General features: G+C 31.9%; 1 protein-coding gene across 3 annotated transcripts in view; it reads left to right on the forward strand.

Moving 5' to 3' along the window:
* Positions 1–20994, forward strand: part of LOC117122570 — a 113133-nt gene that overhangs the window by 71911 nt on the left and 20228 nt on the right. For all 3 annotated transcript variants that reach the window (XM_033268184.1, XM_033268182.1, XM_033268183.1), the window contains 6 exons: positions 7341–8309; positions 9764–9867; positions 14240–14322; positions 14589–14675; positions 16769–16866; positions 17454–17597. In XM_033268184.1, coding sequence (XP_033124075.1) covers positions 7341–8309; positions 9764–9867; positions 14240–14322; positions 14589–14675; positions 16769–16866; positions 17454–17597 — 1485 coding nt within the window. The remainder of the gene's footprint in view (positions 1–7340; positions 8310–9763; positions 9868–14239; positions 14323–14588; positions 14676–16768; positions 16867–17453; positions 17598–20994) is intronic.

Here is a 20994-nt window from a genome sequence, read left to right on the forward strand (position 1 = left end):
TTTTTTTTTATAAGAACACATTTTATAAGAACACTGAGGCTGAAATTGCTTAAAAATTAAGAACAAAGTAAGAACAAATTGAGGCTGAGGTAAAATTTCAAATGAGGTTTTTGAAAAACCAAAAAAATTATATCTGTACCTTATGTGCAGTAATGTAGGTGTGACTATGTAATACCCCCTATAATCAGGTGTAGGCCTACTGTCATTTGGGGTCATTTTTACCAGGCCTTTTTTCTGAGGCAAATTTTCCAGGGCATTTTTTTCAGAGCCCATTTTTGCTGTGCAGTAATAATTTTCTACGTTTGAAAAGTGTGTAAAATAAGAACAAATTAAGAAAATTTTGAGCCTGAAATCGGCCAAAAAATAAGAACACTGAGCCTGGGCAAAATTTTACTGGTTCTTATAAAAAAAAAAAGAAGTGTAGTGAGATCGGTGGTTGCGTTTTGGTTCGAACCTTCGCTGTTAATTTCGCTTGTGTTCTTGGATAAGGCACTTCACCTACATTTATCTCTCTCCACCTAAGAGTATAAATGGGTACCCGGTGGTTCACTACTGGGAGGAAAAAGGCGGCGTGGAAAGGAACTGGCCGCCTTACCACACTATACCGAGGCTAACAGCTCATTCCTCTACATTTACTAATGAACACCAGACTACCTTTTAATACCTTACTGATAGATTTCATCATTATGCCATAAAGTACGTACTGTATCCTGATATAATTTCTTACAGTGGCCTATAAGTGTCACGGCAAATTTCAAATGAAACATCACGGCAAATTTCATTTTCAGGTGACACATTACGGCAAATTTCATTTTCAAATGAAACATTACAGCAAATTTCATTTTCAAGAAACATCACGGCAAATACAATAATGAAACATCATCATGGCAAATTGAAACTGAAACATCACGGCAAATTTTTGAATCTCTCTCAAGGCGAAAATGAGTTACTGCGGTGGATGTTAGTTCCCAAGGTGGAAGTTACGTTCGGAAAGAGCATTTTGTCCTCAGTGTCCATACTTTTGTGCCTTTGATTAATATAGAATTGGCGATATATAAATATTTGTTATTACTATTATGCCTATTATTATTATTTATTATTATTATTATTACCAGTACCATTACGATTTTAATCGTGCGGGAAATTACTCAAGATAACAAAAATACAATCGTGGCAATTTCAAAAATGCATATAATAAAAGAGAAACAGTAAACAATTTATAGGGTGGATTCGTAAAATTAAGCTTGTATTCTGGAAATTTTTAGTCATTGGTAAACTACAACAAGTTTGTGATTCTGGTAACTGGTAACTGGTATTTGCTTTTAAAGTTAGAGTGAAGCCTGTCAAAATTTGGGGTGACCTCATAAAAAACAAACTCCTTCTGGACCTTTCCATTGCCATTAGGCCTCATTGCCATAGTGATTCTTTTCATCACTATGGCAATGTATAAACTAAGATTTTGAAATGCAATTTAGATTGATGGCACAGTATGCATTGGTAAGGTGCTATAAAAAATATTATCTAGGCTGGATGGAAAAGTGATGAGGGAGGGAGGTTTTTTTATTTTTGCTGAAGGAAAATATCACCTTTGGGTTGTTTGCTGGTGCATTGATATTCAAAGTTAAACATGATTGAGATAATTCAAACATTATCTACTAACCTTATAATAAAGAAAATAAATAAATAAATAAATAAATTTTTTTTTTTTTGATAAGCTAAAAATTTTATGAAATTAAGGGTCAGCATTTTATTTATTTATTTATTTTTTTGACAAAGTACAATATTTTTTATGAGCAAATAAGGCTGGAATAGCCTTGGAGAGGCTAGAGTCCAAGGCTAGACTATTTTGTTGGATGTTACAGGATTCAAATCCAAAATTGTTGTATTATGTGTGTGTTTTCTAATTTTTAGGCGTAAACACATATTTGGTTGTTAGTTAAACAAAAAAAAAAAAGGTTTTCTTACCGACCTACCTATTTTTGGAATTTTGTCAAAATGTGGCCAACACAAATTTTTTTGTTTTTTTTGTTCTAACCATATATATACGGTAGGCACATCATGACTATAGTATACGACAAAAAAACTGGTAAGAATTAGACAGAATAAACAAATTAATAATCATACTTATATATTTAAAATAATATTAAGACAACATTGTGAGAAAAATATTTACATTACATACTATATTTTTGGAATTTATTATAATACATATATCATTACATTTTTATATTAATTTCCTATTACTGTAGATTTTATAAAAGACACATACTTTATAATTGTTTTATTTCATACTGGATATGAAAGTTTTCTCAAGCCTTATCTAAAATGTAGGTGCATTTATATCAACCCAGACTTGCTAAATTCCTCGCATTATGCATACCTTGCTTCTCATATATGTGCAATGAATATCACTGACTCGCATATACGCCAGACAATTTCTAATAATAATCGATAGAGGCAAAAATAGGCAGCTATACATAACTAAATTTCATAATTTATATGTGAAATGTAAAGGAATACTAAATTTAATGTCTTCATTATTTTTATTGCATAGCTAAGATTACATTATACTTGAATGAATTCTTACAACATCATGGAAATAATGTGTCACAGTTGGGTGGTTTTAGTTTGATATGAGTTACGCTATCGTCATCAAATCATTAGACTGTGATGCCCTGTCCCCTAGGTAGGTCTTAATGGCTTTAATGGGTAAAGTGTGCAAACACACATTACTCATATTCCAAGGCCAGGTATCAATGATGAAAAAAAAACCCAACTTTAAATCTCTAATATTACAAGGAATTATCGTAACTTAAGATTAAAAAATTACATAAACTATTTGTTGTATTCGCAAATACAACTAATGGCGATAATCTGACGTATGTTTTATAGTAGCTACGGGTGTTGATTTTGTAGGAGTTCGTAGTAGTAAATCGTTATGACCTAATAAGGAATAGAAGAGGCATAAATTATAGTGAATTATGCTCAGGTTTTTCTACCATTATGTCATCTTTTATCGATGAGAAGGCTAAATGGATTGTCAATAATGATTATTGCTTAAATTGTATGTATGAACAGGTCAATTATTCTAAGTGCATAAACAAACTTTGGTAATTGTGCGCAATAACAATGATTATAAACAATTATGATTTTCTGCCAGATAGAAATAAAAATATGTTTCTCGTTTCTGTTACTCATCTTTTTTTTGCCTGATTCTTTGTTTTTATTTTTACACTTGGCAAAACTTCTTAATGGAACATTCTGGAGTAACAATTAAACTTAACAATCGACCAATCAGAACAGGTCTAGGAATATCCACAAACATACAGACTTACATGCTATCGTACAAAGGCACATGTTCACACCGTATTCATAAATGTTTAGTAGAAGTTTATAGTTTGACTAAACAAAAAGGTAGCGCAGTTTAAGATGTCCAGAAGCCGTAAGGGTTTTATACCATACTGACCAATGACATCCACTGAATTTAAGCTCCGATCTCAAGCATTTTCTTTAATTAATTTTTACATTTTAAAAATATGATAAATTTATCATACTCATAATAATATTGGTAACTGGCATATAACATTAAAGTATGCCTGAACACTTTTTGAAAATTTTCTCTACTGAGATAAGAAGGCTTTGTTGCCTTCTGTGTTTTAAGTTATCGTAAACAATTTTCTACCGTAGTGAATTGGATTGGATTTATTCGGTGTAAACACCAAGGATAATCCACGAAAGTATGAAGAAGACTTAATTCTAGTGGGGTCTTTCTAATGGTGAATTGGGCAGCACACGGGGAACAATCCCCTACTCTTTTCCGAAGAGTGTACTGCGTTCTTTAACAATGCACATGGGCCATAGTATCCACACAGGACCAACGGCTTAAATGTCTCATCTGAAAGAGGGTGCGCTATCGTAACTTGCATTTCAGCCCTCTAACTGAAATACAAGGAGAGCAGCGATGGGAATTAAAGCGGGGACCTAGAGATCTCCACGGTTCAGCGCACACACAGCGTGTACCACCAGTTTAGCCGACTTACTGTAGCTAAGCTGCTCTAAATAGGGTTTTACTACAGTATTAGACCCAAGCCATTTTAAGATGACTGAAGGATATTTCAAAACTTAACTACTTCATGTTTTTACGCCTTGCCAAAAAGTATTCTTTTCTTGGACGTAGAAACAGGACCCTTCGTAACATACAGTACTTGAAGTGTACTTTAATGTTAAGGTGATGCTCAGAATAAAATCATTAGAATGTTCTTGACATGGATGTGGTTAGCGTTTGATTCCCAATCCAAGTTCTGGATTACATCCGTTATCCGTATTAAGTAAGTTTTACGCTAAATGGGAAATGAGGTAGACGGAAGTTAAGCAGGAAACGGGAAGGCCAGATAAGATCTAGTACTATTTCAAGGGTTTAGTGAACCTTATGAAAAATCTTGGCCAGGATAAGCTAGGGTGACTACCGAACCGGTAGTACATTATCAGGTGTGAATCGTTATTAAACTGATCAACTTGTAGAGATAAAATTGTCTAGTGAACCAGTGTGGTTTAAATGCAGAATTGTTAAGTTCCTTACCTTAGAGATTTCTTAAAACTTGCATTTGCAATGTGGATTATCAATCAACAATAATCATAATAATAAAAATAATATTGATATTATTAAAATAATGGTTATTGTTATTACAGGTTAGTAATATCTCAATTTCTATATTATTTTCTTTACATTTCTTACTGATATGTTTGTGTTTATATAATTTATTATTGTGTATATTGTCTTTGAATTGATAAAAATAATGATTAATATGGTGAGTTTTTCTAGTCTATTATAATTAGGTAAAGCAAAATTAGCACTGAGAGAGAATAGTATAGATCAATTTATACAGTAGAACCCTATTAAGGGGACATTTCAGCACCAAGAATAAACTGTCCCCTTAATAAATGATGTCCCCTTAATAGAGGTACCCAAAGGAGGAGGGGTTCTATTATTATTATTATTATTATTATTATTATATAATTCTAATAAATAGAATACGTTTTAGGGTAATTTTTTTCATATTTTTTCAAGAGATTAAAAAATTATATTTTTCTTGGTCAATCCCTCTCCTAAACCTCCTGATCACACCTTCAGATCATCATTTTCTATTTTTCTTTAGCCATTTCTTAACCTCTCTCCCTAAAATATGTTTTTGACTCCTCTGAAAAAATTATTTTAAAATTTGATAACCCATCGCATAGGTAAAATCTATATTGATTATTATAATTGTATTACTACATTGGTCATAAATCTGTAGCCCATTATCTCTTGGGCCTGTAAGCACTTAACGTTATTATTTCCCAGTCCTGGGAATAAATGCTTAATAAATCCACAGAAACTGATAGCACATACTCAACTACTGTACTGTACCTGGGGAATTTTGTATGATAATAATTTTAAATTATTATTAATATTACTGGTTATTCTGGTTGTACAGTATTTAAAAAAATTAAATGTCTGCTACTAGTAATACTATATCATGATCCTGAATCATAGACGTACAGTATCACCACTATATTTATTATTACAACTCATGCTGTAAGATTATCATAAAATTTATTTTGGATGTGATATGATATATGTGAGGGTGCGACACAGTGACGTGATAAACCAGGTCAAATTATCAAGATAAAATTTAATCATAGGGATAGTAACCTTAGCCTACACCATTGAATACACTTAATCATCAGTTCGCTTTGAAGGTTAATAATATTAATATATTGGTTTTGTATTGGAAAGATAGGCTAGACTGCCAGTGTGCTGATTACTGTAGGCTGCAACATCATGTAATGATCCCCCAGGGAGTGGAGTGTTCCCATAGGCATTGTCCAATAGCTGATAAAATAATGTGAAGTGTATGGAAGCCTAGAAGCATGCATTTTATTAGCCTGGCAATGACATTATTAATTAAAAATATTAGGCTAAAAACAGTATTCCCTCTCAGGGAGCTGATGTGTTCCATGGCCATTAGCTAATGACAGAACTAATAATGTGTATTGCATAGAGGCTTAGCATTGTGCATTTTATTAGCCTGGCAATGACATTATTAATTATAAATATAGGCTAAAAACACAAAAAAGGTGGTATTGCTAAAGAATAGTGACACAGTTTGAAATCAGGATTGGTTGGTTTGTAATTTCCCCCCCTCCCCTCCCCTACAGCACAGGTTAGAAAATGCCACAAATTTGGCCAAACAGAAATTTTGTTGCGGCCCATGAAAATAAATATGTGTGCAGCCTGCCTACTTTCTGTAGCTAAAAAAGCCGCTTGTTTGTTGTGGCATGTACTGTAATACTGAGCATCTATAAGAATTTACTGTTACCTTAAAACTAAAACGTAAAAGGCAGTGTTTAAAATTGCAAGCACTTTGGAAATCTCATGCAATCCATCTGTGTTCAGAGTGGCCCTTCCAACCCATTTTTATGCCAACCCTTGTACTGCAGTAATTACCTAAATCTAAAGACCAATCTCAACCATCACTCACTCAACAAATGTTACCATTGATAATATGGTAACCGTAGGTGGGAGTAAAATCCATAGTTAACTTATTACAAATTCAGTAATCAAGTGTTGAAAAGTGGCTTATCAATTCTTATTGGCTTGTTTGTAGTTGTTTTTTGGTATCTGCTACTACTACCTTGCATCATTTGTCCTTGTTAAAATTTATTTTAAACTTCCACACGTTTTAAATTTTTTTAAATATTATGGTTATAAATGTAAGTGTTATTTGTAAATTATTCATGTGGTGATCATTTGGTATTTAAAAGACAAAGGTAATGATAGCGATAAACATAACTGTTTAGTTTTCCTGTTTTGGGTTACAAATGATATTTAAATAAACAAGTAAGTACCCATACATTTCAATTCAAGTGACTCATTATAAGTTAGAGCTGATAATGAGTAATATTACTGGTAGAAATTAACAGAACTCATTAAGTGTAAAGAGGTCAAAGCTACATTGTAAGGAAAGTGTTAAGGACTAGTTCAAGGAAAATCCTTCTGGATGTACTCTTCATGATATATCTCCTGAATTTTGTTCTTTAATCTGCCTCCACGTGCCTATAAATCCGTTTATCATCGGTGTGATTGCAGCAGTGCATGTTGTACTCATTATGTGTCGGAAGAGATAAAAAGTAAGTCATGTTTTAAGCAAGGTGTATTTAGAACCAATTTGATGTGTAATCTTTTAATAGCTATGGAAGCCATATCATCTGTTGGTTCTGGAAATGATTTAGATATTTCAGAATAGCATCAAACAATTCTGGTCATTAATAGTTGTTCATTTTTTTAAATCTTTTTATAGCCTACTGGTGATATTGATTTTAGTAAGTTGGACCTCTCTGGAAATATTTCCTCGTCATCGCAAGCATCTAATTCCGGACTATATTCTCCAGATTGTTCTATTCCAGTTACAAACGTTGATGACTTATTGAAACAGGATAATTCGTTTGCTAGCGATGAGAGTCCAGAGAAACGAGAGCGAACCAAAAGCCATAGTATCTCGCCTAACGCACCGCAAGGAATAAAAGCAAAACTACTACGTAAACGAAGTAATACTAGTAAGTCTAAATATCGCAATTCTTTTGGCACAAGTCCTAATGTTTCTACTGTCACAGAATCACAGGAATCTGCTTACGACAATATTGTGAATAAATCGCCAAGGTCTGTTGGAAGCCCGTTAAATAAAAACTTGGTACCAGGGAACAAATATCTGGCCGTCCAAAGTGAGCCATCTATAAATAAACAGTTTGATTCGCAGGACATTGATACCATCCACGAAGACGCTGCGTACACACCTCCGAGGGTTGTAGTTAGCACTGAATTGCTGGATCGAACCGGCCGAGATACGCAACAACAGAGTGCCAGCTATGACCAACTGGAGACATTTCGTTCGCGTGCTATGACAGATACAAGTCTGCCACGGAATTCGCCAAATGTTGTTAAACGACGCATAAAGAGCCCGCGACTTGGAAACTCCCGTCCCATAAGCACGGACGTTGACAGCCAAATCGATATGGAACCGACAACAGAAATATTGGAAGCATACCAGATGCATTTGCAGAGTTCAACCGAATACGCTGATAGCGGTTTCAGTGGAACAGAGACAATTACGACAAGCTCCTCTGGTATTTTCCACGGACTACCCCATTTAAATGGTGGGGGAAGTGACAGCGGTAGTAGCATGTCTAATGGAGATAGGGGCAGTTTTGCTAACAGTAAAGATGGCAAAAGTTCTATGCCTGATGATTTTAGTAAAATCCTTAGTGATGATGTAAGTATGCATTACAAAAGTAGATAAGGTTTTTTTTTTGTTTTTTTTTTTAATTAAGTGAATTAGTGACTGTATTATGATGATCAAGGGTTTCTAAGTGTCCTACATGTAACAGAAATCTCTTGGGTTGGAAATCAGCACGATCCACCACAAGCAAGTAAAACTCTCTCACAAACTAACCCATCTGTAAATTTAAAATATTTGCATGGTTTTTAAGCTGTAGTTTTTTAACAATGTCTTCCTGTAGTTAGCTGGTCTATGGTATCATTACATCAGCATTACGTTATACAATTTAAAGTGTTGATCTTCATTAAATCGGGTCTTTACAGTCGAAAGGATTTCTCCCAATCCGAACCCCCCGGTTAAGCTGTTTACAGAATTGGTGTTTTTAAAACCCACTTATTCTATTTGTAATTTAATGTGTGCTGAGGTACTGTGTGTGATATATTATTTAATTTCATTTGTTCTTTTGGCAAATAACTATGTCACAATTCAATTTAAAGTTTACCATGAGATACAGAACTTAGGAAGAGTAAAACCAATCAGAAAAACTATCACCTCAACACCTTCTTCCTCTACCTAAAAGTGCAACTTATCACCTTTATTAATAGATGCATTATTATTTACTTATTACTGTATTATTGCTTATTCTTAATAGTACTAGCATTTAAGTAGATAATTTACATAATGCCAAAATTAAAATAATTACGAAATAGAAGAGTTGATTAGCAAAACAGTCATGCAGCTGTTGCCAGTATGGTGTTTTCAATAAATTGTTTTTATTTATTTTTTTAATGCTTGTATGTATAATATTTCAATTTAGATTGGTTATCTAAATTGGAGAAATTTATTTTTCAAAAAATCTTATATACTGTACTGTACATGTTTAAAAAGAACAAAAGTGCACAAGATAATTAATATGGCGCCAACATTACAACTACATAATTATGTTTTATTTATATATTATATTATTGTCACTCAATTAGATTTTTGCTATGAATGTAGAATTTGCCTAGACCAATTTTGAATCTTAATGTGATTTATTAATTGACCTTTCTAGACCAATTTTGAATCTTAATGTGATTTATTAATTGACCTTTGTACTAAGCCCCTCCCCTTGGTTATTGTTGCTAAGTTCGCAGGTACACACACACATGCGTTTGTGGGACATGTTTGTTTGTAGGACATGCGTATATACAGTATACTGGACCTGTTCGGATTGGACAGTCGTCTAGTTTAATTGACACTCCAGAAAAGTTCATTAAGAGTTGAGAATAAAATTCAGGAACTATTAAGTAGGCCTATGGGTCAAATGGGGTCAAATTATTACAATTCACTGGATTGATAAGTAGGTCAGTTCATATGCGATTTGATTTGTATTGGTTTTTCCTACTAACACATCCTTGGCTTCCTATTTCACATTAATCCTTGATGATTTCTTCTTTGTGTCACAGGATGAAGAAGAGGAAGATGAAGGGGAGGGTGACAGCCATTCTATGGGGTCCCAGCAGACGAAGGCATCTTGCTCAAGACAACGGGGAGCGACTCGGAAAGCTGGGTAAAGCGCATTTATTTGCTGTTAATTTTTTAATATTTACTAACAGCAACAAATAGCAAAATACAAAAAGACAACACATTTAATTTTACTATACTTTCGCCTCACAACCATTTGCCTTTATAGATTTTTTACAGTTTAAATCAATAAATGCATTCTAATATTTGTGCAGGCTTTATAATCTCGCATGAAGAATTTCTTCATAAATTGCAGCCATTTGGTAGAAAACTACTGATGTACAGTACTACAGCTTCTGTACCACAAATGTATCCTAACATTTCATTGATTATTCCTCATAACAAGATAGTAATCGGACCTTACAAAACATGTTTTTAAAGTTTTTAGGATTAGTCCCATGATATTGAACATTTGAAACAACGGTCAGGTCAGCTCTCTTGTTCACATTAAACAAATTAATTTCCTGAAATGTGCAACCACATACGTGGTACCTATTATGTCTTGTTTATGGTTAGACTTGTCCTTGTACTCTTCCTAATTTTCATGCTTCCATTTGTTTATGAAAGAATGGACTGATTGGCACTAGTTTTCATTAATAATCTTTGCTGTCTTCATAAATCTCCTCCACGTACTATATTCCTAAATCTATGCTCGCATTCGATTAACTAAAATTAATTATTTCAAGACGAAGGTGTCTTTATCTTTACTAAGGCGTGACTTCTTTAAGGTGGAAACAAAAATTTATTCTTCCTTTTTCGCAAATGGTTTTGCCAAAACCTTCGAGACGGAGGAGAAAATTAAAAATAAAATGTTATTGTTGAATGTAAATAATGGGAATGTAAAATGCATTAAATTTATTAAAATTTGGAAGAAATATACATTTTTTTACATTTTTCTTTGTGGCGGTGGGTGTGCCAATTGGCCAAAAAATAAAATTTTATTTATATTCGAAGTAATAAATATTGGCAGGTTCGTGAAAAAAGGTATAAAAAAAGTCCTGCCTAATAATGCTAAATCATACCACTTTTCGCACTTTAATACATAAACAACAAGATTGTGACTAAATAAACTCCACAACCAAATGGCCATTTAAATGCACAACCATAATGTAAACGAGTCAAAATTTAAATCTTTGGGTGTACAAAATACATGATAACATTTTACATTATGCAAACTGCTCAGGGAAATCAGCCTGGTTCTGAAAATATTATTCACGTACATGATTCACCCAGTTAAACTTAACATACAGTAATTTTATAGAGGAGAATGTTACTCTTGTTGTTCGCATTTAATTTAGTGAAATTACTAGGGAAATGGTTAATTTGACCGCTGATTTGACCAATAGCAGACAAAACATGGCTTTAGAATGTCTGAATTAAAGATTTATCCACTATCCTTAAACTGCTACAGTAAACCATGCCTTAAAGACTACCGTATGTTACTACAATTTCAACTTTGAGGAATAGTGTAATTAAATTGCATGCCGGCATCTTTTTGAGGTAGATTTATTACATCCATTCGTTTAATAGATGAAGGAGTTGATGCATATTTATAATTTGAATACAAATCTAGTGAGATTTTGTATTCAATTCCTCTATTTATAGATTTAGCGATGTGTGATCTAAAGTTGTCTTCGTCATCATATTATCATTTCTGAGTGCGAGAGTGAAAATAATAATGGAAATTGAAATTAATTTTCTGTGTGTTAATATTTCTAATTATAATTTATCTGCCAAAGTCTAGGCCCAGTATGTCATCTATTTTCTCTATGGTCACATCTTACAGTGAATAAAAAAAGCTTGCCCTTGGCACCATATAGCAGACCTAGCCTGTCTAAGCCTGATAGATGGCTATCAATTTTTTACCTCTTAATTGTTATCACCTTTGAACTTTAGGATTTCTTGGGGAATTTTTTATTTTTGTATTCACATGCAGATAAGGTAATCAGTCTGGAATAAAGTCTGGAAAAACGCTTAAATATTAACTAAAGAAATTAAACTGATCATGAAAGAAGATTAAATAAACATTAAGTGATCAAGTTGAAATGATACACAGCTCGACATACAGTGGAACCTCGATTTTACGTACGGTACGGGACCGGAGGGCGTACGTAAATATGGGGATTCGCCTAGTTCATCTCACTCAGTCTACGTGGTTTTAGATTATATCAGGGCGTAATTAGACACATTCAACGTTGTTGTTGAATGAAAATTCTTTGCATACGGTTTGTTTATTTTTACTGTACATTATTGAAATAATAAACAGACAGAACTAATAATCTCTTTTTACGTTATGGTGGCCCTGAAATTGTTTTCAGTATTTTGGGGGTTCTTTGATGACATCATCGTCCATACGAATTCTGAGGGTTCATATATCTGAGGTATGTAAAAACGAGGTTACTGTATTAATTGAAATTTTGTTGATGATTTGTGAAAAACATTAAATATATTGGTCTGCAAATATTAAAGGTCTGCACAAAGATTATAGGGACAGCAGTACTACGTATCTTTTTAAAAAATCATTCTAATTTTTGATTGAAAGGTAATAATTTTTTATTTTCTTAAAGTTTATTTAAAAAGTATTATATTAATTCTAAATGTTTAATATATTTCTTGCTGACGATATATAAAAAAAACCATTAAATTTATTGGTCTGCAGTATCTGTTATAATTTGAAAAATCATTCTAATTTTTGATTGAAAGGTAATAATTTTTTTTTTTAAGTTATATTTAATTATACTATAATTTCTAAATGTTTAATATAATTTAAGATTCTATAGGCTGGATCTTTATTTTTCTGATTTGGACTCTAGGCTGTCATTAAGATTGGTAGTCTATCTACCATAGTGAAAGAAGATAAAATCTACTGTATAGTCTAACTTTCAGTTTTTATGTATACAATATTCAGACAATATTCAGATATCATGTCAGCAAATAAGCTTGCCTTGATAGAATCTGAACCAACCATTCTAATTATTACAAGCCAAATATAAATTAATTTTAGCATTTTTTTATGTCACCTTGTTTTCTTTTTTCTTCCCACAACAAAAATATTAAGCCCTACAGAATAATAATCATTATTTAACCAAGTGTCCATGGATGCCTTTGCCTAAGCCAGGTCTAAAATAGACCAACAAATAAGCTGCTCCCTGTCCTCATTGTAGCTGCCTTTCTGGAATATAAATGGCCACATGTATCTGGCTAGGAAACAACCAGATTTTGCCTTAAGATAAAAAAAATCTATTTTCCGAATACCTAAAACCTTTATGAATGAATATAGGCCTGCTATTTTCATTTTCTCGAACTTACCTAAAAAATAATGGAATGAGGCTTATTATATATGCTTATTTGTTATGTGCCCCTGGGGTTGGAAAATTCCATTATTTTTTTTAGGTAAGTTCTAAAAATGAACCTGGCATAATTATATCAATTCTTCCAGGTATCGCACTCATTTCAAATTTATTTCATTCCGACAATTATATTAACATGTGAATAATGAAGATAATTAAACATGAAAATATACAGCAATACAAGTTTATCATTATACAGTTTAGTGTGTGTGTGGGGGAGGTGAGTCAGATAAATAAATTAAGGCTATCGAATCGACCCACCCCTTAGAAAAATATCCTTAACCATAGACTAACAACATGACTGCTAATTTATATAATTATTTAATTTTTGTTGTATAGACTAGGTTTACACATGCAGGATGTTTAGGTTGACTTCGCGGTCATTTGTTGATTATCTTATCCGGTACCATTATATTCTGCGAAAATAGAGAGGAAATCGAATGGGGAAGGCCAGGAAAAATGTGGCGAGACATGAAGATAGCAACATACTAACTGTATTATTCTTAATAGATAACTTTGTGTCCTTCAAAACTACATAACATCTGTAAGATAACAATTAATATTATTATGAATTTGAGATAAAATAACATGCTATTAAATTTTATTAATCTGTATTGGAGAACTCTGTCCTTTAACACTATATAACTTCTTTAAAATAACAATATAATATTTTACAACATTAAAAAAATAATATTAACAGTACAGTAACTTCAAATAAGACTTACTTTCTTTGTCCTATATAATACTGGAAGGGATAAAAAGGGTTATACAGTGTGAATTTTTAATTATACTAAAAATTTGTTCAATTGCAAAATTTATCCTGGTTTATATTTTAAATAAAACTAATGAAGCTGTAGGTTTGTGGTTAAACTCCAGTGAGACACTAAGATTTTTTTTTGCCCTCAGAATAAACAAAAACACTTTGGGCCTATTACCTGGGCTGAGTATAAGATTTAGTTTCTTCGCACTACTTTTTTTTCAATAAATAATTGCTTGCTGTGTGTAGCTTAAGTTATAAATTTATTGTTAATTTCTAAAATTTGTAATGTCGTGTTTTTCCTATCACAGGTGGTTAAGCGTGAGGTCCTTACTTGTGTGCCGGAAAAAGAAAGTTGAAAAAGCTTCTAAGAAACGATGGAAAGACTATTGGGGTAATATATCAACTGAATTATTAACATTTTATTTTTAATCATTTATTCTGTTATTTATTCATTTCTGAGTTATTTGGTAAACAATAAAACATTTTAACTGGTAGATCTGAACTTAACTAAAAAAATGACATCGGTGCTTTAAAAAAAAAAATACCATTTATTTCTGCCCCTGTTTATGCATAGAACTTGAATAGTAGATATTATAACAAAAATCAATACACCAGAAACTTATGTATCATCAGGGACAATTTTTTTTGTTTTTTTAGTTTGTTTGAAAGGAACTCTTTTATTGTTCTTCGTCTGTGATGAAAAGAATGCCCCTGATGAGAACAGTGAACCTAGACATATTATTGGTAAGTTACAATTAGATTAAAATTTTAACTATCTTATTTAATATGAGGGTGTGGTGTGTGCAGAGGTTTGCGATTCAGACTGTAATCCTAAAGGTCAGGGTTCAGATTACCTTACTGGCATTTGCTTGCATCCTTGCATTTTCAAAAAAACATTATTATTAAAGATTTACATTAATTACATAGTTAAAATGTAATGTAGTTAATGTCATTGTGTAGAAATATTATTATGCAATAAAATATTGTATTGAAAATTTTATTTCAGTGTTGTTTTTTCAATGTTGGTTTGCATCAGGAAATTCCATAGTAGTGATGTTTTGGCACAACTGACGTGTTATTTGTCCTTATTACTCAGTACGTTCCAGAAAAAAAAACCAGTTTTTGTGAAATAAAATACAATAAATTACAATAGCCACCATACTAACATTTAAAAAATTAGTGTACAGAAAAACAATAAAATCTAAAAATAGAAATAGCTTACTCACATGCCAAATGCTAATCTTGAAAAGTTATTATAATATTATTTAAATTATTAATTATTCATAGATATCAATTTCAGAATTTGTACAAAGTTTACTCATTTTTCATTCCTTCTAATAAATATGGATAATTGTAATGTACAATTAAACAATAGCTACCAGGTATTAATATAGGAAAACAAGGCTATAAAATGTAAATGAGTAACGTTATGGACACGTTAACAAACAACCGCACGAATCCTCCTTGGTGACTCACCAATGCAAGGCACCACCTATACAAATCCTCCTTCCAATGAATATGATTGTTGGTTATTCAACTCATCAATACCACAAACAGGATTCTGTATAGAAGGCATTATCATGATTGATTGAGTAATTCATTGATTGATTGACTTTTCTACATAATTTTAATAATACGGGTCTCCCTCTAATTATAGACCAGTCTTAGGACTGAGGGTTTCCATGGGCTTTAGCAGTTTTGGTCTCTAATTAGAATAATAAAGATAAAAGACATTTGTTAAATTGAGTCCACAGAAAACTGGTCTTTAATTGGAGGTGGTCTTTAATTAGAGTTAGTTGAAAGACACGTAATATACATATTTTTCTATTTTATTACATCTTGGATGAATTCATATTGAAAGCCTTGTTAATGTTGTGTTTATATTTGTCTTAAATATTTGTTGTGTTTAATAATAATGTCTTAAATATTTGTTGTGTTTAATATTAATACCAGGTAATACAATATTGAATAATAAACTTTAAATGTTTTTGTTTTTTTTATATTTATATATCTGATGGATTTTTTAAAACTTTTGTATAAATATTTAACTGTAATTTGTGATTTCTGCCATGTAATTCAGCAGTTTTTGATGCCATTTGGGTGTTTAATAAATCTTATCTACATAGTCATTTCATGCCATATATATATCTTACTGGCACAATTCTTTAAGTAACTTTCCTTATATTACAACAACATAAAATTAAAATTCAAATGAACATATTTTTTTAAAAGCCATATCCATCAATATCTGTCTCTTATACACATCTAGATGTGTATAAGAGACAGGACATATTATTGGTAAGTTACAATTAGATTAAAATTTTAACTATCTTATTTAATATGAGGGTGTGGTGTGTGCAGAGGTTTGCGATTCAGACTGTAATCCTAAAGGTCAGGGTTCAGATTACCTTACTGGCATTTGCTTGCATCCTTGCATTTAAAAAAAAACATTATTATTAAAGATAAATTACATAGTTAAAATGTAATGTAGTTAATGTCATTGTGTAGAAATATTATTATGAAATAAAATATTGTATTAAAAATTTTATTTCAGTGTTGTTTTTTCAATGTTGGTTTGCAAAATGATGTTTTGTCCTAACTGACGTGTTATTTGTCCTCATTACTCAGTATGTTCCGAAAAAAAAAATATTAAAAATTTTCATTAATATCATTATTAATAAATTGCCATTAGCATTATCAATAATATTGTAGATCTTACAATGCTTCAGTTGCTTGCATAGATTTGTTTTGTTCTACAAACATTCACTCTTTAATACGGTATACAAAAATTATTTTTTTCATTTAGATTAATTCTATTTTTTTTTTTCAATTTTTAGTTGTTGAGGGTGGTATTGCACAGGCGGTTCCCGAACACCCCAAGAAAGACAACATATTTTGTCTGAGCACGGCATTCGGAGATAGCTATTTATTGCAGGTAATTTGTCTACGTTTAATGATACGTGCTATGATAAAACACATGAATAATTCGACACGGTCTGTAACTTAATGTCTGTTAACTTGGTTTTAGATGATGAGGAATAATATTTAATGCCATCGATATGTACTGTGGAATTTTACTTGAAAATATAGAATTATTAAATAGTAATGCTGGTGGTTTTTTTTTTGTTGTTTTTTTTAATGGGGAGATTATAAGGAGTTTTTAAATGTGTTCTGTAGAATTCTAAAACTTGCAATATCATGAATGACTGAATGAATGCACAGAAAAAACATGAGATAAATTTCTACATATAAAAATAGAAATTTCTGCATACAATAGTAGGAGTTCCTGCTTGTGTAGAAAACGTAAATACTTTAATAAATACATGTGCATGAAATCTAACATATGCTATTTTTCTCAAAGGGGAGAACACCCCTAATATTTAATGATTTAGCCATGGCCCCTGTAACAATCCAATGCTTGAATGTATGTCACATAATTTGTGGCTTACAGTATATAACTTTTTGATTTATGTTTTATACACTTTTTCGTGCTTAAAATTTTGAAAAACTTGCAATCCTCAGGCCCCAACACAGATAGAGCTTGAAAACTGGATCACAGCCATCCACTCGGCATGCTCATCAGCGTTTGCAAGGCAGCATGGGAAGGATGATACACTCAAATTGCTGCGGAACTACTTTCAGAAGCTAGAAGAGCAGATTAGTAATGTAAATACATTGGTTCATTTCTTTATGCATTATATATTGATGGTCAAATTCAGACAGTTAAATACCCACTTAATGCAAAACACAAATAATATATTATCTTTAAACAACAAATTAATAATTATAATCGGATTATCAAATGCGATGCAGCTGTGGTAGATGGTTCATCTTAAAGGTCTTTTCACACTGTCGGGTTTTATGTGAAAAATGTGTATGATCTGCCCATATATGGGTATGATGATGTCATATCATATCCTTATAAATGACAAACCACCGGAATTTATTACATAAATTCTAATGGTGTGAACACAGGCTTAGAGAACATACTTTACAAACCACCCAGTACTACTTTTTGCTTATGTCCTTACTTTAAACATGTTACTTTGATTGTCTTATCCTCTGGATGGGACATGGAAATGTTGGGGTATGTGTGCGTAATAGTCATCAGCAAAGAGAACGCAACACATTAATACATGTAGATTAAACTTTTTCCCATCCACCTGTGTATCGGAATATGTGTAATGTCGTAAATAACAGGCAACTTTATAAACATGATAATAATCTAATACTTTACTAGCAACAACCTTGGCCTTTACACCTGATTATTATGAAATACCTAACCTTCTTCCTTCGAGTTCGTGTATAGCTGCGCACACTTCTTTGACTTGTGGTTGTATCCACTACTTTTATCTTCAGACATGTTGTTTAATTTTTTTTCATAGTTCTGTTTGTCCATGGTGGTTGTGGTGGTAGAATTTGTTAAGTTAAAACCAGAGCCAAGATGGGAACACTTCTACCATCACCTAACCAAATACCTAATGAGTGTGTAAGACTTGATATTGAATATGTAATAACAAACTTTTATTTAACACGTTTAGATGACCTCATTATGACTGTATCTATTGCTCTTAACTTTAGCAAAATATATTACATTTAACTAGACCAAATGATTATCAGACTTGTTGTCTTTAAGTGAAAGATTAGTTGGACAATTATTAAGCTGTCAGTCATCAGTCAGGTGACAAGTTTACCGACACTCATCAATCCCCTACTTATTGATTATTTGTCTGTCACTCAATCAATCAAATTAATCATTGTAACTAACTCCAGACAAAATATCCAAGTGTCAGTTGATAGGTGATCTCAGAAAGATTTCTGTAAGTGTTTTATAGTTATTTATTATTATTTATATTTTTATTTATTTTTTTAAAAACTAGAATAATTGTTCACTATCCACCTACTGTTTCCCAACAGAAATTATAGTTATGAGTTGTAGGTTCAGGGGAAAATTTTAAACATGAGTAGAAAACAAATCCTGGTTTTTGGCATGATTTGAACCTAGAATTTTGTGGTTGGAAGGCAAGCATCATTACTATTAAGCTTAAGCTTCATTTATCAGGATGTTTAATTTTTAACTGGTGTTGATGCATTTCGGAGAAATCCACTTTTGACAAAGATAAGAAGAATATACATTAGAAATTAATGCTCTCAAATTGTTGCGAATAAATCTATTAGCTTAGAAATTACCCATAATTCTTAAGGACAATTGGATAGCAGCTGTGATTCTTGACCTTGTCCAGAGCTGTCCATGAGCCGACCAATGGTTCAATGACCATACTAAGCCCACTGTTGCGAATGCCAGCCAACTCCACGATACTAGGAAATATTTATGGTGATTTCGCAGTTAGCTCCACTTAACATGATACAACAAAATTAACAGACTTGCTTGGCTGCGCATCAGGAAGGGCTTATGATCCAAGTCCAGTGTTGGCTTAGCGCGGATTTTATGGACATGTATAGATTATCGAAGGGAAGAGATTCAAAATCAAGGACCTTTCTTGAAATTCAATATGTTATTATAAAGCTTTTAAAAGAATCTCTAGAGATAAACTGTGATTATTTTCCATATTAAAATTTGATTCTTTTGTCCAACAAGAACCAGTAAAAGGCATGATGGGGTTTTTGCTTTATCATTGATTCCTATTGCTCAGCATTTTAGTTTTGGAAATGGGAAGAATATTGAGAGGATTATGTGCAATAATATATATACTAGTTTTAAATTGACTCTGAGTCCTGGGTTTGAGTCTTTAAAAAGCAATATACCACAGTTCCTTGGGTTTAAGCTTATCCCCCCCCCCACTTTACACCCAATTTTATGTACTAGCCTCTGGCAAAAGCCCAGGATATGACTTGAATGAGTTAGTTTAGCTGACATTTATAAAAAATAATATCAGATATTGACTTCAACTTGTTAGTGTATGCTGTAAATCTGCCTTTTGATTGAATAAGGATTCTCCATTTATAAGCCCATCCCTCTCTCTCCCTCCTCCAACCACCACCCCCCCCCCAAAAAAAAAAATTTAAAAAATTGCCCTATTTTGTGTTCAATGGGAGCAGGCTTATAACAACTAGGAACTACGATATATTTTTTGCTTTAACTGTCTAACGTCATTTTGTACTTATATGTGACCTCAAAACTGCTTAAATTCAATGATTATGCTGTTTGTAGAAATCTAGGTCAACTAAAGTTCTCTCTTAGAAAACTATGTTATTATAAATGTCAAAATATATTTTCTACTACACTTAAGGAGTATTATGTTGCTGGTCACTAAATTTAATGTTGATGATAATATATTAGTACATTAATTCAAGTAGTATTTTGCCAATTTTGTAATGGAATTATGTGGCACTTTATCTAATGAGTCTGATTATGAAGCTCAGTGATAGATGCTTGTGATTATAAGAAAAAAAAACTGTGTACTTAACATGATTTGAACCAAGCCATTTAGATTAGAAGTTGAGCACTAGACCATTATATCACATTTCGACTACCCATTCAAGGTCATTTAACAAGGTCATTGTCATATGAACATTTGAATTATCTGTACATACATATTTGTTTATACATCATATGTAATAATGTTTATGTAGATAGCATACCTATTGGTCTTATATTTATATATTTTATTGACATTTAAATAATGGGCTGCACATATGCTCAAAATGAGTATAACATTGGAGTCACAAAATTAGTAACAGCATTTGATGTGTTTAAAGATGTATTATCTCATGCAAAATACCAAAAAATCATAAAAATCATTTTTGTCATTAACTTTTCCATTTTGAAGTAACATAAAAGTTATCAACTTGAACATTGAAATTATATTATTTAAAAATGTTTACACATCATTTTACAGCGAAAACTGATAGAAACACTTCCAGTCACTGGAAGTGTTTTATTATTTTTGTTGTAATTATCCAGTTTAAAAATCAGGGTACACTTTTTTCATATTCAATAATTTCTTGATCAAGTTAATAATTTGATTGTTACTGCAAAATGAGCAAATTAATTAAAATATTATTTTTTGTCCTTTTCAAGGGACAATACATCTTTAAGGAA

The sequence above is a fragment of the Anneissia japonica genome, unplaced genomic scaffold (genome assembly GCF_011630105.1).
Source record: "Anneissia japonica isolate Jap-2015-1 unplaced genomic scaffold, ASM1163010v1 scaffold1889_len2455224_cov183, whole genome shotgun sequence".
NCBI classification, from domain to species: Eukaryota; Metazoa; Echinodermata; class Crinoidea; order Comatulida; family Comatulidae; genus Anneissia; species Anneissia japonica.